The sequence below is a fragment of the Mesoplodon mirus genome (genome assembly GCF_964341445.2).
Source record: "Mesoplodon mirus genome assembly, chromosome: X".
Lineage (NCBI taxonomy): Eukaryota > Metazoa > Chordata > Mammalia > Artiodactyla > Ziphiidae > Mesoplodon > Mesoplodon mirus.
The window spans coordinates 90,702,515-90,726,816 of record NC_138981.1 but is presented as its reverse complement, the minus strand read 5'-3'; the positions used below and the strand labels follow the sequence as shown (position 1 = coordinate 90,726,816).

The window sequence follows — 24,302 nt, the reverse complement described above, 5'->3', positions numbered from 1 at the left end:
AGACCAGGGAACTCTGAAGAGAAAATTCCTTTTTGTTTTTTCTACTTGGGGAAACACAGGTGTGCAGAATATTTTTGTACATTTTTTTATCTGCAACTTTCAAAGCATTTGAGAACAGTTGATTTGTATTTTCTCCACACATATTGCCAAAGACAGTGCTAGAGACCTTGGAAAGACACATTTTGATCTGAAGCAAGATTTTTTTTTGTTTTTATGTATTTTTCCATATACTTATGAAATTGAGCACCTGATAATAAAAACCAACTCCCCAAATTTGAGCTTAGTCCTTTGATGCCTTATTTGAGTCTTTGGGGGAAAGCTTAAACCTTTACATCTTCATCTGTCAAATGAGCTGATCCAAGCCCCAAACAACATTATGCTCAATGTTTTTTAACTACTGTGGAAGATGGAGCAAAGGCAGCTATTTGTGTTAAGTAGTGTTGTTTATATTGACAAAATTATTCATAGGTGAAGCATATTCATGTTGGGTCCTCTGCTTGGTGTCCACCTAAGTCTTACTCCTATCTTCAGCATAATCCCAGCATTTCCTGTGTACCCAGTGCCTTCATGAATTCCAGAATCCTTTCTATTTCCAGTCTCTGTCTCCTTCCACCTTTATGAAAATGTATACATTAATTGCCTGATAATTATAGGCTTTTGTATTCCATGTCACTTGAGCAAGTCACTTAGTTTCTGGGCCTCAGTTTTCCCATAAGTAAAATAAAGGGGTTGAAATAGATGACCTTGAAGGCCCCTGTTCAACTCTAAAATTGTATGAGTTAATACCTGTGTTAATGTGGTATCTAGTAAATGTGCTTTACTTCCTGATAGAAGAGTTTGGTAGAATCATAAAGGCCAGATTGTGGCAACTCCCTGGGAATATTATGATTTAACCTAGTTAAAATTATTTAGAACACCAATGATAGGCATTTCAGGGACTTCCTCATGGTTTTTGATTTCCTTAAAATCACATTCCATAAATGGCTACCTATTTTGTTTATAGTCAACTCCTTTTGTTGGTTTTCAGGTAGCAAATATCCAGTCATTTCATAACCAGAAGAAAAGATTTATATGTATTCTTTTGGACTTAACTCCTTATTTAGTTGAGTTCAGATCCTCTTAGGGAAATAAACAATATTTCTGAAGTTTCTTTAGCAAACTGTCCTTTACTGTTGGTATCATCCCAGCTGCACTTTCCCAGATAGTTCATTATGATCAACTCTTCCAAAATATTGTCTCACTCTGAAAAGCATCACTTCTCACAAATGCTACTCATGAATCAGATGTCTTTTTTAAGTTAAAAAAAACTCCTCTTGAAAACAGCTCATCTAGTGATATTATCAACAATATTCCTAATAAACTTTGGTGCATTTTAAATTTCTATGACAAGAAAGTAGTTCAATTTTGCCCAGGTTAAGGAAATAGACAAACCATGGTGGAATTTTTTTTCTTTTGGCTTCTTTTTCTTTTAAAACAAAGAACAAAATGACAAATCCAAAATCTGAGACATCTGGATGTTTCCCATCATGTGGCTTAAGCATCTGCATTTTTTCACTTCTCATCCAGATGTTTTGGTCTTATGTAAACCTAGCTAAAGTGAAGGAGACTATCAAGCAATCATCTGGGGACTTTGATTAACATGACAGAAAATCTGAATAATCCATGTTCTGAGAGTCCTGTTTTTTGTCTAGCTCAGAACACATTACTAATGAGGTCAAAGTTACCGTAGGTTTGTTCCTTGTATGGGCCAGTTAGCTCTGATTTGTTCCATGACCACAGAATGCACCTCTAGCCTCAGCCAGCTGTCTGGAAAATGAGTGTCCTTGGTCCTACAGGCAGTCATGCAAGAAACTGAATAGCTGATCTCTACCAATTGGAAAGTAAAATAAAATGCGTTTCCTATGGATGGTGAGTCAGTGGTGCCATTTTTGTATGAAAATAATTATAATTATAATATTAATTCTTATATAGTGACTATTTTGTGTCAAACACTGTTCTTAGCACTTTACATGCTAAGAACATTAAATCACAATGTTCACAACAACCCTATGTGTATTATTATTATTCTCATTTTACAGGTGAGGAAATAGGGTCACAGAAAGTTAAGTAATTTGCCCAAGTTGAAAATGGATGACATTCTCATTTTTCTGTTCATTTTCCCACATTCCCTCTGTCAAGAATGTTGGGTCACAATGCACTGACTGTCTAGAAAATATGTCAAAAGAAGAGAGAAACTTGGATATTTTTGCATAGTGAATTAATTGGTGGACCTGCTATTGTGGCACGCCAGTTGCCCAGTAAAGGAGGTTAATATAATTCCTATTCTTCCACCCAATATGATAATTATCAGCATAAAAGTACCCTTTGCAAAAAAGAAAGACAATGTTTTTGTTGGCAATAAGTCAGTATATAAAGTATATATTTAAGAAACAGGACTATGTGGTTAGGAGCAATGAACTACATTGGGTGGCCTCATAGAACTAAATTGTCTGAATGCTCTGAGGAAGAATGATTTCTTTGACTGGCAAAATGCTTAAGAAACTTTGACCTCCAACCACAAATTGACTTAGAATCCTAAAATTCTAGACCTAGACAGGATGTAAAGAGATAATCTGTTTATCTTTTTTTAAAATTGTAAACAATAAATTACTTGTTGAAAGAAGCAAAAGAAAAAAAACTCCTCTTATATTTTTAAGGACTCCAGGAATTAAAAGTTCACAGATGCTCTCAAATTTATTTGCCCATTTATCAAGAAATGTGATGTGAGCGCCTACTCTGTGACCAGCACTGTTACGTGTGCTTAGATTATAACAAGGAATAAGACATGACCATTGATCTTCAGAAACTCTTCATCTAGTCTTGTGTTTCCTGCTTTAGAAAGTAAAGGCTCTCCTTCCTATAACTTTCCTGCCTATTTTTAAAAAATTAATTAATTATTTATTTATTTAATTATTTTTTGGCTGCATTGGGTCTTCATTGCTGCGCACCAGCTTTCTCTAGTTGCGGCGAGCGGGGGTGACTCTTCATTGCAGTGCGCGGGCTTCTCATCGTGGTGGCTTCTCCTGTTGCAGAGCACGGGCTCTAGGCGCATGGGCTTCAGTAGTTTTGGCATGCAGGCTCAGTAGTTGTGGCTCACAGGCTCTAGAGCACAGGCTCAATAGCTGTGGCACACGGGCTTAGTTTCTCCGTGGCATGTGGGATCTTCCCGGACTAGGGCTCGAACCTGTGTCCCATGCATTGGCAGGTGGACTCTTAACCACTGTGCCACCAGGGAAGTCCCTTTCTTGCCTATTTTTAGTTTCATCTTCTAGCATTATGGAAAAGAATTGCTCAGCATCTTACTAATGGAGACTATGTTCATTAAGCTACATTTCCTTTCCCTTCTGGGCAATGCTAGACTACATTTCCTACCCCCTAAACTCTCTCCCCCTCTCCCCCCTCTTGGTATATGAGTGGTTTTTATGGGCCATTTGGTACCAGCTTCCATGCCCTCTTTCTTTACTAATCTACTGGCTAAATGGTGAGGATTCCTTGGACCTAGAGGATATCAGAGAAATAAAATGGAGAAACCTTATCTCTGACCGTGGAGCAGAGCCTCTCCTCACAACCCCATCTAATCCTCATTGGACTGATTTGAGAAAACAATACGTGCAGGATTTGGGTTATTAACCTTAACAACAGTTACCTATTCTTACTAATACGATGTCCCTTATAAAATTTCTTCATACTTTAAAATATGGTAATCACTCTGCCTTCAATTTTGGTGAAAACTTGGTTCCTTGTGTTCAATACTTATGTGGTTATTAATTCTTTATTGTTCATCACCAGTTCACTCTCTGCACCCCCTACCACCACTCCAACACACTTTAGCATGTCCCATTTTTCTCTTTGTGAACATTGTCCACATTCTCTGTTTTTCTTCTTTCCTATTACCTTTTTAATTTAAATGTAGTTGGTTTACAATATTGTGTTAGTTTCAGGTGTACAGCATAGTGACTCAGTTATATATATATATATATATATATATATATATATATATATATATATATAATTTTTCATATTCTTTTCCAATATGGTTTATCATGGGATACTGAATATAGTTCCCTGTGCTATATAGTAGATCCTTCTTGTTTATCTATTTTATATATGGTACCATGCATCAGTCAGTCCCATACTCCTAATTTATTCTCCACCCCCCCCACCTTCCCCTTTGGTGACCATAAGTTTGTTTTGTATTTCTGTGAATCTGTTTTGTAAATAAGTTCATTTGTACTATTTTTTAGATTCCGCATATAAGTGATATCATATAATATTTATCTTTGTCTGACTTACTTTGCTTAGTATGATAATCTCTAGGTCCATCCATGTTGCTGCAAATGGCATTATTTCATTCTTTTTTATGGCTGAGTAATATTCCATTGCGTGTATGTATGTGTGTGTGTGTGTGTGTGTATATATATGTGTGTGTGTGTGTGTATATATATATATATATATATATATATATATATATATATATATACCATAGTTTCTTTATCCATTCATCTGTCAACGGGCATCTAGGTTGCTTCCATGTCTTGCCTGTTGTAAACAGGCATGCATGTATCTTTTCTGATTAGTGCTGTTGACTTTTCTGGATATATGCCCAGGAATGGGATTGCTGGATCATATGGTAATTCTTAGTTTTTTAAGGAACCCCCATACTGTTTTCCATAGTGGCTATGCCAATTTACATTCCCACCGACAGTGTAAGAGGGTCCCTTTTCTCCACATCCTCTCCAGCATTTATTATTTGTAGACAATTTGATGACAGACATTCTGACCCATGTGAGGTGATACCTCATTGTAGTTTTGATTCGCATTTCTCTAATAATTAGCAATGTTGAGCATCTTTTCATGTGCCTGTTGACCATCTGTATGTCTTCTTTGGAGAAATGTCTATTTAGGTCTTCTGCCCATTTATCAACTGGGTTGTTTGTTTTTTTGTTGTTGAGTTGTAGGAGCAGTTTGTATATTTTGGAAATTAAGCCCTGGTCAGTTGCAATGTTTGCAAATATTTTCTCCCAGTCTGTAGGTTGTCTTTTTGTTTATGGTTTCCCTTGCTGTGCAAAAGCTTATAAGTTTGACTGGGTCCCATTTATTTATTTTTGCTTTTATTTCTACTGCCTTGGGAGACTGACCTAAGAAAACATTGGTATGATTTATGTCAGAGAATGTTTTGCCTATGTTCTCTTCTAGGAGTTTTATGGCGTCATGCCTTATATTTAAGTCTGTAAGGCATTTTTAGTTTATTTCTGGGCTCTTATTCTGTTCTATTCTGATCTATATGTCTGTTTTTGTGCCAGTACCACACTGTTTTGATTACTATAGCTTTGTAGTATTGTCTGAAGTCTGGAAGGGTTATGCCTCCAGCTTTGCTCATTTTCCTCAGGATTGCTTTGGCAATTCTGGGTCTTTTGCAGTTCCATATAAACATTAGGATTATTCTAGTTCTGTAAAAATATGTCATGGGTAATTTGATAGAGATTGCATTAAATCTGTAGATTGCTTTGGGCAGTATGGCCATTTTAACTATATTAATTCTTCCAATACAAGAGCATGGCATACAGTTTCATTTCCTTGAATCATCTTCAATTTCTTTTATCAGTGTTTTATAGTTCTCAGCCTATAAGTCTTTCATCTCCTTGGTTAGGTTTATTCCTAGGTATTTTATTTTTTTGATGTGATTTTAAATGGGATTTTTAAAACTTTCTCCTTATATTTCACTGTTAGTGTAAAGAAGTGCAACAGATTTCTGTATATTAATCTTGTATCCTGCTACCTTGCTGAATTCATTTATCAGTTCTAATAGTTTTTGTGTGGAGTCTTCAGGGTTTTCTATATAGAGTATCATGTCATCAGAATATAATGACAATTTTACTCTTCCCTTCCTGTTTGGATACCTTTTATTTCTTTTTCTTGTTTGATTGCTGTGGCTGGAACTTCCAATACTATGTTGAATAGAACTGGTGAGAGTGTGCACCCTTGTCTTATTCCAGAATTTAGTGAGAAGCCTTTCAGCTTTTCATGATTTAGTATTATGTTGGCTGTGGGTTTGTCATAAATGGCTTTTATTACGTTGAGATATGTTCCCTCTATTCCAACTTTGGCAAGAATTTTTATTATGAACTGATGTTGAAGTTTATCAAATGCTTTTTCTGAACTTATGTGGCTTTTTTCTTTTATTGATGTGTAATATCACATTGATTTGCATATTTTGAATTATTATTGTGACCCTGGAATGGATCCAACTTGATCATGGTGTGTGATACTTTTTATGTGTTGTTGAGTTTGGTTTGCTAATATTTTGTTGGGGATTTTGTATCCATATTCATCAAAGATACTGTTGCTTTTTCTGTTTTAAAACTCATGGCAAACACCTCCAATCTCTGCCTCCTAGAGTTTCCTCTGATTGAATAACTTCAGTGTCTTTAAGATCATAATTCTTTACTCCAAAGTGAGGTGAAGAATTTGAATAGAATCAGAAGATGTGATATAAATGATCACATTCCATCAATTCCTTGTTTAAGATTTTGTAATTATACTCAGTGGAGTAAATGTAATTATTTGTTTCTAAATCAGATTTGCTGAAGCACTTTGTCTTTCCTGACAAATATTCTCCTGCAGACACTTCAGGTTTGCTCCAGTAGCAAATATACCTATTGTTATGTTGTCTCTATCCTTGTCTTTACAGTGTGAGGGTGCTCAGTTAAGAAGGTAAGTTAAATACTCTAAAATAATTCCTTTGATACAACTAAATTTTCTAATCTTTGGAGTCTTTATTGACTGTGGTTTTACTTCATTTTCCTTTTTTCACATCCCACATCCTGCCTATTCCTCTTCATCCTCAAATTTGCCTTTTTTTTGAGAATCTCCAGGCCATCACCCTCCATCTCTTATCACCTCACATGTGGACTATGACAACAGGCCCCCGACTGGCCTCCCTGACACAATTGTTTCCCTCCATCTAATTCTTCTTACCAGGTGCATGTTCCAGAGATTTTCCTAGCCTTATTTTTTACTATGCACTCACACAGATTTCTGCCATTGCTAGCCAAATTTGCTCATCAGTTTAATAGGACTTACTTATGTTCCCCCTCAGTCTTTACATGTGCTATTCTCCACATTTGGGAAATTGCCTTTTTTCACTACTTGTTCCCTCTGTTCCAAACTTAACTCTTGCCCAATTCAGGACTGAATCACCCCACCTCACTTATCAGCTCTGTGTGTACGATATTAATTTTTCTACACTGGACTGTGTTTTGAAAATACCCCTTTCTTCTTGCATTTGATGTGTAAAATACTTGAGAACAGGGACTTCAATTTTTAAAAAATATTTCTATCATACTTTTTGTAGTGGACAGTACACAGTGGGCATCTAATATTCACGATTGACTGTGGTAATATCTGGAGAAATGTGTTTGATTAACCAGCAGTGAGCATTTGGGGAGACAAGCTTTGATGGGTGTAGGTGCTTTTACAAGTTCTGATTTCACAGTAATTAGAGTGCTGAATAACCTTCTTAAATTGCCTATGGCTGATTTTAGTTCTAAAAAGAACAAATTTGATATGAAAGGGTTTGAAGTGAATTATTGTTTATCAAACAGCCCCATATATTCATCAGAGTGCCTTGATGTTCAACACTGTGACTTCCTATCAAATATCTTAGAACAAAAATGCATGAGTCATAGAGAAATTTGAGCCAGACAATTTTCAACATTAAATTCTCTCCCAGAAAAGAGCAACAACAATTGCAAGTGTTCAAACTTAACTGGACACTATGGAACTATTTTCTGTCTTAACTTCACTCTGGTTTTATCAGATCACTACCTCACCTTGGAAAATGAATACAAGGAGCATAAGGATTTATATGTGCAATTTTCAGGATATTTCCCTTGGTCATTATTTAATTTTCTAGAAAACACTTGGTGAAAACTAGCTAATTTATTAAAAAATAAAATGCCAGAGGGCAGTAAATGCTTGAAACTAGTGGTTCTATATACTTGTAAGCCCTTCAACCACCAAGTGCATCAGGGAGTCTCCTTCTTTTACTTGCCATAATTTCCTTCTTTCTCACACCAGCCATTTTCCAACTTGTTACAGAGGTAATCCATAGGATACTACTCATTTCCATGTTCTCTTGAAAATCCTGTATAAATTTCTATAAATTTCCTTCATAACTGAATTGTTTCTCCTCTCACTGAAGCCTGTTTCCTACTTTTAAACAGCCACAGATCTTCAACAAAATATTAACTTTTCACATGATGAAAAGATGGGTTCGTCTTATCAGAAGCCCTGAAGTGTCATTTTACCCATTTTTAAATGAGAGTGATTGAAAGCAGAACATATATGGATCTAATTCAATTAAGACTTAGAGGGGATGAGGAGAGATACCTTCTTACATCTTTTCAAGAATCATCCAGCTACCTTTCAGAATCTCCATAGTTAGATTGGAGCCCATAGATTGCCAAACCTGCTGGATTTCACACTTTGTCAAATTAAAACCATGTATGTGTTGTCCATCTCTCTGAGCATTGTTTATTTTTAATGCAGTTTTCATTTCCTATGTATCTATTGCTTTTGTGCATTTCTCACTTGTCTCATAATTTCTGACATTTTCAGAATTTTTCACCTTAAAATAGCCTCAATTTTAAAAAGCAAGCATACTGTTGGTGCATGAGCTATATAAAGTTGTTATGAATGTATGGGAACTAGTTGCATCAGTATTTTTCTAAATTTCCAAAATCCATTTCAGTGAAAAACTGAGAAGAAAAATTTTTCCCACTGTGAAAACAACTGGAAGAATGCATCATGTTCTAGACTAAATACTTATTATGCCCATATGGGCTATATCTTTTTTAAAAAATCTCAGATGAAAATTGAATTTTGAATTGCCATCTAGAAATAAATTTTTATAGATAGTGTACACATTGGTTCCTGAAAATGGTAGAAAAGGTTTCTTGTCAAGTTCCCCAACACAAGTGTGAATGCTCTGTTTTTGACTACCTACTAGTAGTGAAAGGACACATTGTGGCCAGCCAACTCAAATTGCTACCCACGTTTAATCATTGTAAATAAAGGAAGCAGAGAGACCCATGTTATATTTTCAGAACTGGCATGCTCAATACAGAACTATTAGTTTAAAAATACCACTGAACATTCTATTTGAATTAATCTAGACTTCTGTGAAAAACAAACTAATAAAAAGTACAATTGGTCACTTAAACATGTACTACTCATTTCATGCAGGTTATTAACTTAGTAATTACACATATCATTAAAGAACAATGAGAGTAAATACAACTTTGTAACACTTGGAAAACAGTTCATAATCGATAAATTTCCATTTTGAAATACCTAAAGTTTCTAAAGAAGCAAAATCACTTTTCTCAGTGGAAAAAAAATACATCTATGAAACACCTATGCGTTGAACAGTACTTTTTAAAGGAGCAACTAATTGTCCCACTGTGAAATGAACATGTATCACTGCTAAGATTTCACATACTGTTGGTGCATAATGCATTTTCTGAGCAGCTGGATATAGAAAAGCAGCAGAAAAACAAGTACTTTGAACAAAACCCATGGATTATAGGGAATCAGTCATGTAAAGAGGTTGAAAGAAATAATCAAAACATGTTACCTAATGTTCTCTTACACATTCGAGTTTCACAATTACAAGGACTGGGAAAATTATTAATTTTTACACACTGTGTACATTTGTACTTGTTTATATTTGCCCCAAAACATGATTTAAGAACCATATACAAAATGCCAGAATGAAACTCAATTAACAATTGATCCCCACAGAAATATTTGTGGAGAGCACACCAAATTAATTGTAAAGAACATAAAGTAGTAATTCACAATAAATATTAGAATAGGGGCACATTCCTTACAGCAAATTCATAATATTTTAGATATTCACAGGGATTTTCTGATACGGTACAGTCACAGTCACAATGTGAAGGTAGAGAAGTTTAGTCTATAAAATATACTTATTGAAGCACCAGGAATAGAGATACTTCTGAAGGAGCCTTGCTCACATGGCCAAGCAGATATTGTGTATGTACAGAATAGTCTGTTTCACAGCTACATTTCAGATGAGAATCACTGCAGTTGCTGCTCTACCACTAGTAAACTTGAATCATTTAGCACTTCATCTGTGAATATTGTTGTTTCACTTCTTTTGTACTGCTGACTCTTGCAGTCAATATTTATTTAAATTCAAACTCCAACGATGTTGAAATAAAAGTAGGAAGATGTGAGCATCTTCATATAAAGCTTATAGCAGGTCAAGAGATCATTTGGAAAAAATCCAAATCTGAATTTTTTAGCAAACAATAAACTGCATAACCTAAAATATGTTTTCAAATGTGTAAAACTTTGTTAATAGGCTAAAATGCCATAAGATTTAACACCATCCTAAAAGAACAGCCTATCTATTCATTTGCTTAAGAAATGCACATTGTTTATCTACCTACCAGTTTGCCTACAGAAGATGTGCTTCCCTAATAAAACTAAAAGCTCTCATTATGAGCTGTTGATTTAGTATACAGAAGTTGTCCATTATGTTGAAGAAGTTCTAAACATTTCAATCAGATTTTTTCTTAACTGATCTTCCTCTACAAACAATCTTCCACTTGGGATGCCTCAACACTTCTTTCTTGATAATTCCTGATTTTTGGTTACTCTATAGAAGTTCTCTTTTCACCTTAAAACTTAGTTCAGAAATTTCAAATTCAGTTAAAGTCTTTAAATTTCCTGCTTTCAAATAACATGTAAATACTGAAATATTCATAAATATTAACTTACCTACCAAACTTGCAGTCTAAGTGGTATCATAAAACCTACTCTATAGAATAGAATTTAATATTGTTTTCTTTTAAGGAAGAAATCAAAACTGTACATTGGAACAACATACTATACTACAAAAGCAGGTCCTTCTATCCCCCCACTACTCTGGAAATGTAAACAAAAAAATTAGATACAAAAGTGATTTCTGTGCCTTTTTCTTTGAACACCTTTTCAGCACCTCAATGTTATTAGGTGTACTTTTTGCTTGGTGTAGCAGAAATTTTTTATGCTCACATAGATGTTCAGAGGACTTCAGATTTTCCGCTACCAAATATCACTGGTGAAGCTAAGCTCTTTGGATGATAAAGGTAGCAGGGAACTGTTCCTATGAAATTCCTGGGTATCTTTCAGGGCATTATTAAGGGGTAGCTGTCCATTGAGTAGTGTCAGAGGCAGGTTACAATAAGTGTGGTGGTTGCCTAAGGAAGGTACTGGCAAGGTGGTGGTTGGCATCTCGTGTTTATAACCTCTGCAGCAGTGCCTCATTTGCATCGAATCTGAATGGTGGAAGTCTGGGAGATCAGCTTGAGATGACACCAGAGAGGCCGAGGTACTGGTCATGGCAATAGATGGTATAGGCTGGAGTTCTCCAAAAAGTCCTTGTTCTGCAGAGTCCAGAACATGACACCGAGAAAGCATTTCTTTTTTCCTGATGGGCATTTCATATACTAAGTGCTTCCAAAACTTAGAATTTAATTTGCTGCTCTTGGGTCCCTTCCACTTGATCAAGGACAGAAGTTTGATGCTGCGCTTTAGTGATTCCACTTCCTGGCAATTCACCTTCCCCTTTAATTCTGTACATTCAATCAAAATCACTTTGATTTCTCCACTGACTAGCATGTTATGGAGTCTGCTTTCCAATTCGAAAACACTCCATCCTCGTCTGAGAATATAGTCTGGAGTTAGCACGATAATAAGTCTTCTGCTTTGCTCAACACATCTTGTGAGATCTTCAATGTAGGCTACAAATCACAGAAAGAGAGAAAGAGTAAAACAAAGACATTTCCAGTCTTTAAAGCATTAGGTTTGCACCCTAGTATAGCAAAGATCCAGTCTTTCACTAAGGTACATCACATTTTCTTTTCTTGTATTGCACACTCAGAAAGCTTGTTGCCTTAAAAATAAAAAAAATTAAAAAAAGACTTCTAATACTTTTCTTTCCCCTCATCATTACTTACAGTGTTCTGTTAGCTATATAAACTCTGACTGCTTCAGAGCTTAGGTGTAGTTCAGTTATTTTTATTTACTTAATCATTTAATTCAAGGCAGGCTTCCAGGCTAGTACTCTAAGTGAACAAGCAATCAGCGGGTTGATGAAAAGAGAAATGGAACCTTTTAATGAAGGTCACTGTATTTATGGGTTTGGTTTGCTTTCCCCCCCCGTTTCCAACTACTAAAAAAGTAGGGGGACTATGTAAATATAATATATATATATATTATATATATATAATATATATATATTATTTATATGTATATATAAATATATAAATACTTCAAAGATAATGTGATAGAGATGGTGGAAAATCTCTTCTACAATCCTAGCTTGTTTCTCAGAATACCTTCTGTTTTTTGCAACCTTACGTTCTCCATTTTGCCCTTCAAACACGGAGATAGGGAAGTGGTGTGTGCGTGCCCATGAGTTTAATTTGAACCAGCTGCTCTTTGTTCAGAGGAGGAGTGAGGGGTGGAGCCGGAGGTGGGGGATGGTGTGGAATGAACAGTAAAGGGGGAGGAGTCTATCAACTGAGAAGTCTTTGCTCTACTTTGTGGAACAATTCTGAAAGTGAGGTGAATAAGTCATGTCCTTTTCCTAGTAGAAAAACACTCAACGAACTCTAGATTTGTTTATCCCATGGAATAATCCTTTTGCAACCGTGCTTCCTAAAGTCTTATCCGCCAAAAAGGGAAACACACACATGTGTTAACAAATGGAGGCTTGGACACAGGTGCTGCAACAGAGAGCTGTCTTTACTAAGCAGAGCACAAGGCCTTGTCTAATGTACAGTGCCCTCTAGCAGAAGCAGTGCTTACAGAAGCATAGCAACATTTGTCACTGCAAATCTGCCCAAGGTTACAGACTGCTTTCAAGGAGTCACGTCCAGTACACAGTGAAGGGCCACCAAACAGCCCAGTACAAGCCATTTGAAAAGAGAAACTTATCTTACAGATGCATATTTTACAGATGATCTCTCTTTTCCAGGGTTTTATTTCTACCATTTGGCAGCAAGAACACTTTCACAAGTGAAAAAGAGCAAATTTTCTATACACCCTACAGATAAACAAAAACCTTTTTGAGAGATACACAGAGAATTGCCCATTTAACAATTTGTTGTTACTGCTGTTTTGGTTTTTACTTAATACATTTCAGGACTTTCTCATGCAGTAGTTACAGAGACTGTATCTGAGGGAATAAGGCAACTTCTAAGTGGGGAGGGAACCCATTAAAAATTGTATGCATTTTCTTTTAGAGATCATGTTTTCAAGGAAAAAAAAATCAGCATTGAAATCTGCAAAAAATAAAAATGAAAACAAAAAAACAAACAAAAATATCACACAAGTAGCAATGGGGAAGTTATCACTCTGTAATTGTCATTTAGAGAACTGGTGAAACAGAATGGAAGGAAAGGTAGAAAGTTTCAATAGAGTGGAAAAATATTATCCCAATGTATCAACAGCTCTGACTCTTCATTTTCTTCCTTTCTTTCTGCTCCCAAAAAGAAAGAAGTTATGTGGGAAGCTTCATCATTAGAAGTTGGATCTGTAAGATACAGTAAAATAAACTATCATGCATCTTTCCCATTATTCTTTTCACCTTTCCTCCAAACAAAATGAAACAAAACCAAACCCCAAACTTATACATGGTATAAGTGCAAGAGTCCATGAAAACACAGTTTTACCAGGTTATGTATGAGTTAATTGTTATTTTTACAGAAGAATTCCTTACCAAATGATTTACCGAGGAATTATTCCAAGTAGCATTCTTCCCTCATTAATTGTAGCTTTACATTTAATTTTTAAAAGTTGATCTGTACAAACCTTGGCAGGAACACATTTGTCACAGAAACTATACCTCTATGAACAACACTGTTTCTATGTGTTGGGATGTAGTTTATTTTTAAAATATACTTTTAAAAACAAAAGGTATAGCTATACATATCTCTATCCACTTCAAGAAAATTACAACTCAAGTGTTCAGTCATAAGAGAAACTATACACATACACACTAATGAATTTGACTGGGATGTCATAGGCTTTGGCTTTATTATCCTCTTTCTCGATTGGGGAAGGGAACAGGGTACAACATTTTCCCGCATTAATATTGTTCTCCCCCTTCACCAGTCTATTACACTTTGCCATTTGACAGCTAAGCAGAATGCAAAATTTAGGGATTGGGGGGCTTCTTAGAGATTCATTAAACAGAATTTTCACTTGCCCCCAGAAGGAATGCCTGTCAGGACGGATCCCACTACACTCAGCAGCACAGGGTGTGGGTGTTGAAGGGAACCTTGGAGAGAGGGAGTGGTCCCTGTCTCCTGCATACTACACTGGCTGTGCTTATCCTGGCAAAGCCTAGTGGAGAGTTGAGGCAACCATCCAGATAATTCCGGCTGAAAACCTGCTCTGGAAGAAAAAAAGGTCTGAATTATCCTGGTTTGCCCTATATATACATTAATCATATGCACTGGAGTCAGTCAGTCAGTACATCTAAATTTTCCCTGGGTAGACACAGCCCAAGTGTCCCAAAGAAAACATGAGCCATTTTCTTGGGCCCTGAATTTCGTGTTCCATTTCACTTGGTGAAAAACCAAGTGGAAGTTTTCAGATGTGAAGCCCACATTTCACTTCTTGGGATGGTGATCAGTGGCTGGGCAGGAACCTCAATGTTTGAAAGCAGCTGGGGAGGTGCCGCTAAGAGCTGCCTGGCTCTCAGGAAAAGAAGGAGAGACTGTGCCCTAGCTTCCATATTCTGGCTTGTTCTCTCTGTTTTTCTGTTTTTTTTTCTTATTCTCACCCCCTTTCCTCCTCTTTCTTTCTCCATTTATTTTTTTTTCTTTTCCTGTGCTGTCTCTCTTGTCCTTTCACCTCCCTCTTTGCTTTCTTTCTCACTTTTTTCTCCCTTCCCCTGTTTTACTCTCCCTTCCTCTTTCGTCTATCTCCCTTTGCCCCCTTTCTCCCTCCCTTCCTAAATTTTTTCTTTCTGTCTCTTTATCTTTGGGAAAAAACAAGGACCTAGACATCATGAAAAGTATAAATAAATTAGCAAGGGACCCAACAGGTAGAGTTAATATGTTTTACTTGCTAATCTTTAGCCAGGCAGTCGTTGCTGGCTCCTACACAGCAAGTGCCCAAAATAATTTTCCCCTTACCCTGGGGTTGCATGTCTGTATCCAATGACTGTGAATTGGAGCCTGATCCATTAGGACCATGTCCTGTTTTTGTATGGCCTGTGAGCTAAGAATGATTTTTTAGAACATTTTTAAAGGGTTGTAAAAGAAATAAAGAATATGATGCAACAGAGACCATATATAACCTACAAAGCCTAAAATATTTATTCTCTGGACCTTTACAGAGAAAGGTTGCCACCCCTGAATTAGAGACCAATCAGGATGTTTAGGTTTGGAAAAGTTCCAAATAAACTAAGCAGAAACAGGCATCAAGTTAAGGCATTGCTGGTCCATAGCTAGTGTAGTCCATGACAGGCAGTGGTGTTTGTCATGGTAGGGCTGTGGTTTTGTGGGAGACATGTTAGAAAACTTCAGAAACCGTTTTAAAAGGTTTCTTACCACGAAGAGATAATAAAGAAATGTTTTTCAAAAAAAAAATCCCTAAATCCACAGCACATAAGAATACTCGCTAAATCCTGCCCTGACTTGTTCAGGCAAATTTAGCAACTGAGTAGCAGGAATCCCTTAAAAGACTCCTTTTCTCTACATAAAAATATAAAGTATCCCTTAAATGAAAGGTCATTATTTCTTTGCAGCTTTTGGTTTGAAGTAACTTACAATGACAGAAAAAACTAAAGAGGGTTTTGTCTGACAGCATTCTGCTTCTCTAAACAAGGCTATGAAACCACACTAGATTATCAGCCATGAAACAAAGCTATTACACTTAACCTATTTGTGATCTTCACAATTTTGTTAAAAAAAAACAAAAAAATGGACAATTGTATAAACCAAAATTCCAGTGTATTTAGAAAAATAGAATTCAGTCTACAAAAGTGACTTGAAAACAGGACACATTAACAAAGCAAAATGTAAACTGAAGGAAGAAATAAAAGGACAAAATAGAAGCAGAAAGAATATAATGGCAGCCCCAAGAAATTGCTTCTAATGGGGTGTATATTCTTTCCCAAAAGAACTCAGTACTCTTAAATGTCAGGCTTTGAATCTACTGCAGATGTAGGCAGAAGGACAAGGGGAAAACACTCTCATTCATGAATTTCTATGTGGTCTTGCTACTGCCTACTAACCATCTGATTTATCAAACTAATCAATTAGCTACTTATAAATTATCTTTGTGTTGACACTTCCACTTATGTCAGGATCATTAGGGGCAGATAGAATATTAAAAATTAAAAGACAAATACTTAGTTTGTAAACAAAAGCATAATTTATTACTTTGCCAGTTTCAAATAATAGAATCTTGGTAGGCTTATATTCACAGCTACGTACAACCAACATCAGTTAAACAGACAAATCATTAGGGTGAGATAAGATGCATCAAAACTGATAATACCCCACCAATTTTAGTGAATATTAGTTAATTGATAGCTATCAATGGTGATATTTATTAAACCTATGGGTTAATATATCAATACTTAAAATCAAGACAATTTCTGACAGTGATTGAGCAACTCCTATGACCGGTGAGGAAAACCCAGCAAAAATAATACAGGTTTCACATGTATCAAAAAAAGTATATTACACAGCACTAAATATTTGGTAAAAAATTATTAGACCTCTGGTATAAATAGAGGCATACAGTGAGGTACTTTATAATGTAGTCTTACTGAAAATACTACCTGCATTTAAAATAATGATATTTAATACTAACTTATTGAAAGAGATACAGGTTGACAACCTCACTCTTTGTCTTGGCCAACGTTGCTAAAGCTTTTGGGTCTTGCTTCTGTCTCTGGCAGATGTAAGAATCTGTGTTGTCTGCCACAGAGATTGAGGGTACAAAATTTTTTATTTAGCCAGGTGTGTGTGAGGGGAGTAGGGGGCTTTCTAAACAGTGTGTGATATTACTTGCCCTACAAAAACCTTCCCTGGCCCCTCCTCCAAGTCCTTGGCTTGATAATTCATAGTTCATTGGGCTAAATTTTTTTGCAGGATTTTTGTTTTCTATTGACTAGTGTAAGTGTTCTAACTGATTCTGATTAAAAAGTTGATCAACAGTTAACATGGATTTGTTGAGTCCTTGTGAGTGCAGGGAACCACAATCTATTTACAGTTTTGACTTTGGAGGCTGTATTTCTGGTAATGAATCCTTTACTTTTGCTATAGCATTTCACCAGTGGATGGACAGAGAAGCATGATGGTGGGCAGAATTTACTCTGGAATGTTGTCCACATCTCTAAATTCTTTCTCTTCCCTCTTTACCTCTTCACTGAGAATAGAGGTAAGTAATAGAACACATTCAGAGAATACGAAAAGAAAGAAAATGTGGAGAGTAGCAAACAAAGAGAGTCTGCAAAATGTCCTTCCCCTCCTCTTTTCCCCCTTACACTCATGTCCTAAAAATTTGTAGATATAACTAATTCTAATCAGTGCAATCTTGATAAATATGGAACAAGACAACTTGCTCCTTATATAATCTTTTCTGTGGTTCCTTTGGTACTTAAGACAATTTTATCCTGGTCTTCTACTCTTTTTTTAAGGTGTCTGTTCTTTGTGTTATCCAAAAAGTAGATTTCCTGATTGAAATTCTACACAATGGATTCTTCCTTTACCTCAAACTTTGATAAGAAACCTCAGTCCATTGACTGCAGTATTTTGCTGGGCATACTGGATACAGTTCCCTCTCTCTTGACTCTAACATGAAGGGTATGGTGGGCATATCTAATTTTATTCCATGTGAGTAAATTGTACACAATGTGTTAAATTTCCATGACTGTGCATGTCACCCCTGCCTCACACTTTTTAGGTCACAGACATCAGATTGCCTGGAAAAGGAATTTATTACTCCCCAAGGACAATTTCCTTGAATGGTATCCAATATGTCCAACTATTAGAGGAACTATTGGCAATGAGTAGCTACAGATCCATGTACAAAAATGTTTTTTGCATGCCTCACTTCAGAAGGGACTAGGGATCATGTGACACCAGATGTATTCTCTAGCCATTTGTCATTTCAATGTCAGCACAATCACATGGCCATTAAAGAACTGAAGATTAGAACAGTGAGGAAGGTCTAGCAAATGCAAGAATGTAATCAGACATTATAATTTTTCCCTTAAATTACTGAAAGAGTCCTAGATTTCTTAAGTGAGAGAAACTCATAGAAATTTGAGCATGAAAACAAATGGAAAGACAATTTGATATTTGAGGCCAAATTCATAAATATAATTTCAGTAGACATGGCTGATCAGCCATACGCACGATAATACTTTTCGCTCACTAGTGTCTTTCTCTGGTGCAATAATGCAGGAAGAACTCACACAGAGATCCCCATAGTCTTCCTATGATTAAAAGAGGAAACTGAGCTAAAAGACTTTGAAAGATTTTTTTCTCTTTAATGTGCACTTAATCATCTATAGATTTTTCTAAAACTTCAGCCAGAATTAGCTCAATTTATAATTGTTAATCAGTATTGCACATGCCCTTTTAAGCACCTTGCTTGCTTTCTCTTAAGGGCAAACAAAAGCTGTAGGATTGGGTTGTTTCTACTTTTAGTCTTGGAGTACTATTCTCTCCATCTGACCAGTTGATTAACTTTTATATTTTTATGCTTTTAAATCTCTGCAGAAACACTGAGATAAGATGGGCTCAAAAGCCTAAATGGTACTCATCCAAAAATGTCCCCAATCTCAGGATCTCAACTGCACAGCTGGGTTCTGTTGGTCACATGTCAGCTTCAGAGCACATCTGTTCATTCCTAAAGGATCCACTAGGCCCTATGAACACAATGTGCTCTGTGTAGAGTACTTTACACCACAAAACCCAGCAGCTGCATGGGTGAGAAAATCTCTACTTCTCAAGTTTGTGTCTCTAGGCAGTTTGAGTAGGGTGTTTTCTCTCTGGCTTTCTTTTGGTTGCCTGTCACTCCTGACATTCAGATGCCTGTTGGCAACAAAGTTGCATTTGCTATTCTACTACAGATGTTTCTAGCCTGGGAAGAGACAGACCAAACTTTTACTGGAAAGTAGAAATTCTTGCCACATTCAGGCACCAAACCTGAGAAAACATAAGGAAGATCCTGGCCACAGGCTCAAGAATGGAAAGGTAGGTCACCGCCAGGAAAAAAATGTCCAGATCTGAAGACTTTTAGTTTTAGCATTTAAGAAAAATGTTTGTGTCAAATCTTCCCACCTGTGCTGTTCCATGATGGTCAAAGTACACTTCTCTAGTAGGGCATGCGAGAAGGGTACAGTTACCTATACCTCACCTTGGAAAGTGACATCTTTATATTGAAGCTTTCTGTGAACTCATGGTCATGAGTGCATTGGTGTCGGGGGAGGGAGAAGGGTGGGGGAGACCCATTCATGTACTTCTGAAACTGTATACATTAGAAATATTTGTGTGTTGATGAGGTTGAGTTGGAATACCACGAGAGTTGTACAAAAGAAACTAAAGATACATCAAAATTGAAGGCATTAAACATGAATGGGTTTATGTCATAGACCTCATTAGCTTGATTCATAGAAAATTATTGTTGTAGGTCAAGAATGATATTATGAAGTCTGCTTTTACAATTCTCAAAGGTCTCATTGCTAGTTTTTAGAGGAAGGAGCAGTCTTGGGTCAACATGTTTTAAATGAGATGTGAGGGACAAACATAGCTTATAATACTGTAACTACTTCCCCCTGCCCCCGCAGGAATGTGTCTATATTTATATAGCATAACCTGTTAAATCTGTACCAATGGCTGCAACTACAGACCACAGAAGCTTCTTTAATAACACACATACACCAAGTCCAAAATGTTCTACTCTGTCATTCATGTGTAAATCAATTATATTATTCATATACTTCATCGACTTCCTGAATGCGTGCTAAAAATGCCAAGGAAAAACTCGTTAATCGTGACATGGTGACTGCTCAGCCAGCTCTGAAATGTTGATGGAAAAGAAAAATGGTCAAAGGGCCTTTTTAAGAACCTCTGCAGGTTACACTTGCAAATCGGAATTCAGAGAACATGAATTTCCTCGTTCAGGAAGGAAGGATTAAAATGAAACACCCTCCAGTGGTTGCATCTAAAAACTGCATAGTTGTCCCAAATGGCTTAGTTGTAAAAGGAGTCTTCCTGTGTACCACTGAGTACCCAGGATCCAAGTTCCTCCTCAGTCTAATTGTTGTACAATCTCAAAAAAACGAAAATGATCTTCTATGGACTATAAAAATCTCTCTTCACCCTAACATCATCATCTTGGGTATTCCTATGTTGAGTTCTTTAAATGCCAGTGTATACGAGGTGACAACCTTCTATTATCTCTTATGTAGCGTGTTGCAGTCCTCAACTAAAATCTTGTAGTTTTGTGCCAGGAAATATGGCTTGTGTAAGCCTCATACCCCATGGTCAAGTAGGACACTCAGACCTGTCTGTGATACACCAAAACAACTAATCGATTTCAATCAATTTAGCCAATCAACTAGCTGACTCAATGAGGTGTAAAATAGTCTACCACCTCTTTGGCTAAATTGACACAGCAGGTTGATTCAATTGACCTGTCATCATCAAAACAGACTATCATCTGAGAGAACTAAGAGAACACAGTTTGGGGGTGCATCTCTCTCGCTCTCATGCTCTCTGGGTCTCACTCTCATCCATGCACAATAACTGCTTCTTTATATAATAAGCAAGTGTCATCTACTGAGTCTCAGGTAAAGTGGCTAGCCTGTGTTCCGTGTTGTCCCTATTTCCTTTTCTCATGTGCACAATGTTGAAGCATTGTTTTCCAGGTCAGAAGAAAGATAATCAAATTTGATGTGTTCGGACATGAAGGGTGACATTTTTAAGTCACTTAGTGGTGTTGATAAAGACTGTCTATTGTGGTGCCAACAATTTTGTAATGCAATAAGGCAGAAATTGAATCCATATTGAATCCTACTGAAGGTGACTTGACATAGAGTATAAATTCCACTTTGGTAATGATATTACTTTAATACAATTTAGTACACTATCACTCTAAAAATCAATGTTGCAGAATTTTGATAGTTAACAACATGCTCTTGGCAAAAATGCAAAAAATACATAGGAGTCTAAGGAATTAAACCAAAAAATAGTAAAGGGATATTTTTGATATTTCATTAATGATTGATCAACCTCTTGTAGATATTCTTTCTAATATCTGAAAAAAATAAAAGTAGTATACACATTAGGACTGAAACTATTCCTATTAATTACATTTTTTTTCTTTCAGCAGAAAGCTCCTTTTTTAGATTTCACATTCACTTTGTTAAAAAAATGCCTTTCAGATACTGTCGTGCAAAAATTAACATTTTTACTTATTTCATCCTTATTATTTCCTCTTGTCTTAAACCGATACTATTAAAACAAAACCAACAGGCATCTATGAAGCATCTACTGAGTTCAGGTATTTTGGTAGATGCTAACAGGGGTATGAAGATGAATGAGAGACAGTTCTTGCTCTCATGGAGCTTATAGTTTTGCTGAGAAGACAAATAGCTGGAACACTACATTAAAAAAGAAAATATACAAAATATCACAGGAGTAAGGAGTACAAAATTTATAGTCAAACAAGTGATTATACACTACATACTCTAAGGCTAGAGAAATTATTATGGACTTTTCACAGAGGCAGTGTTATGGAGAGTATAAATAGGATTTGTAAAGGTGTAGAAGACTAACATGAACAAAAGTGTTGCACCAGACTCTAGCAGTGTTTAGCTAAGGGTTAATGGATTTTATCCTATAAGAAATGGTGAAGAATTTAAGGTTGTTGAATAGGGGAGAGACATGATCAAGGAGGTATACGTATTAGTGGGACTAGATGCGTAAGAAGAAAAATAGGGAAGGCAGAGAGTAATCAACATTCAGGAATGAGGTGATTAGGGCCTATACTAGAATGGTGAAAGTGGTAGTGGAAAAGATGCAATGGACACTGGATTTGGGAGAGAGATACAAAAGAATAAAAAATGACTCTGAGTTATTTGCATGTTCCTTGGGGCTCGATCAATGTAGAAGTGGTATTTAAAGCATGAAAATAAAGGAAATTACAGAAAGAAAAGAGGAGAGGACCATGGGAAGAAATTTGGGGAAATATTACATTTGTAGAAAGTAATGTACCAGAAAATATTGTCTGGTTTCTTTCTATGCATGTGTAAGTGTGCATACTCATGTGCAAACCCAAACATATACAGAAACATGCAGGTTGAAAAAAGAGATGAACAACAAAAACTCAGTTGTTTCAATTTGTTTCCTGTCAGTTTAGTGACCATGGTGGACTTCTGATAATCTGAATAAAGGTTATTGAGGAATAAATAGCGTGATCTAGAGGAGTGAGAACCAGAATCAAACAGATATAGGTTCTTATTCCATCTCTACCATTTGCCAGCTGACTGGTCTTGGAGTTCTTTTAGGCCTTATTTCCTCATCTGTAAGATGAAGATAACAGTACCTGCTCTTTCTCCACATAGGGTTATTGTAAAGATGAAATGAAATAATGTATGTGAAAATATTCTATATAATGTGAAGTACTAAATATATAAGCTTTTAAATTTTGTTAGCCCATGTGTATAAATTACCATATTCTGATTTGTGGTCACAGCTTAATCTCCCCCTCTCAAGGATATTAATATAGACATGCAAATGAATTCCAGCACTTTTATGTTCCCTCAATGGCATTTCAAGCTCTTCAAGGGCAGGGGCCATATCTTTTCTGTATTTACCTCACACTTTACTGTGTACAGTACTCTGAACAGAAACAGGAAAAAAGTATATATTTTTACTTGAACCTGAATTTATTCTGTAAGCTCAAATATAGCTTTCAATATGTAGCATAATTTAAAAGTAGCACTCAAGCCTACATAGTCTAGAACTTCTTAAAAAGAATTTAAATACACAGTAAAGGTGCCATACGCCATGACCTCACTTTCATTTTTAAGTGGATTTTCTGCTGCAAATCTGGAAATGAGTATTAAAGCATAAATTCAGAGTTATTAGTGAAAATGATTGTAGGTATAAGTAGAAGCACAATGGCAGAAGACCAGATTTGGAACTGAAATGCATTGAAAATCTGAAATGCAAAAAATCTGAAATGCAAAAAATATCTGACTTATACACATTTTTTTAACCATCATCATTTTCTCAGAACACTAGGCAATATAATAAAGCATACCATTAAAGCACAATTTAAAAACCATACCTAAAATATAAATGAGAGTGCCTTTTAAAAAATTTTGGATGCTAGAAAGTCAGAACACAGGTATTGGGGAAAAATTTGAATTTAATAAAATGTCCTGTAAGAAAAACTATCTAAATACTTGGCTCTGACATTTGAAGTCTCCACATAACTTAAGTGAAGCCAAACTTTTAAAATACAAAAACTGAAAGTACTTACTTCCACTTGGAATTAGGTCCCTTTCTGGGATGAAGAGTTTATATCCATAGTGTTTTTCTAGCACATCTGGCAGTATTTCAAGAGCAAACTGCTCTTCTTCAGGGTTGTCACATTCCAAAGTATCTTGGTCCACTTTTGTGTAAGAGAGATAGGCGTCATATTCCTTGTTGTCTTAGAAACAAAGAAAAACAAAAGGGTTGTATGTATCATTAGGTTCTCTTTATGTACTAAATGTCTATAATCATTAACAGGCTGGAATAAGCACTATAGTTAGTGACTGTCATTAATAACCGGAAAAAATAAGACACATGCAATGCTATAAGAAGTCTAGTACATTTCAACATAACTTAGTTATAATCATAGGATATGAACTGAAACTGTTATGCAGTGGGCAACATATAGTCAGGACAGAATAAAAGAGAACTATTATTTGTGACTTTTGGTGTGAATGATCAGCTCAGTGTGTTTGAATGCAGGACTAAACAGACTCATGGATTTGAACTCTTTCTGTGCCAGTTGGCTTGGCTCTGTTACTTGGTCACAGACTATACCTTGTTTGCACAAATATGTGTAAGAGATCCAAGAGGGGCTGGGCCCTAGAGTGTGGAAGATCGAAATAATCCAGCCTCACTCCTGGAGACACTACTTGTAGCACATGCCATACTTCC

The 24,302-nt window shown here is 36.1% G+C and overlaps 1 protein-coding gene across 1 annotated transcript in view; it reads right to left on the bottom strand.

Annotated features, from left to right (window-relative positions):
* Positions 1–11,154: 11,154 nt before the first annotated feature.
* Positions 11,155–24,302, bottom strand: part of IL1RAPL2 (interleukin 1 receptor accessory protein like 2) — a gene marked incomplete at both ends in the record, with an annotated part of 1,040,907 nt that continues 1,027,759 nt past the window's right edge. Inside the window, 2 exons of the mRNA XM_082609582.1 lie at positions 11,155–11,852; positions 23,635–23,805. Coding sequence (XP_082465708.1) covers positions 11,155–11,852; positions 23,635–23,805 — 869 coding nt within the window. The remainder of the gene's footprint in view (positions 11,853–23,634; positions 23,806–24,302) is intronic.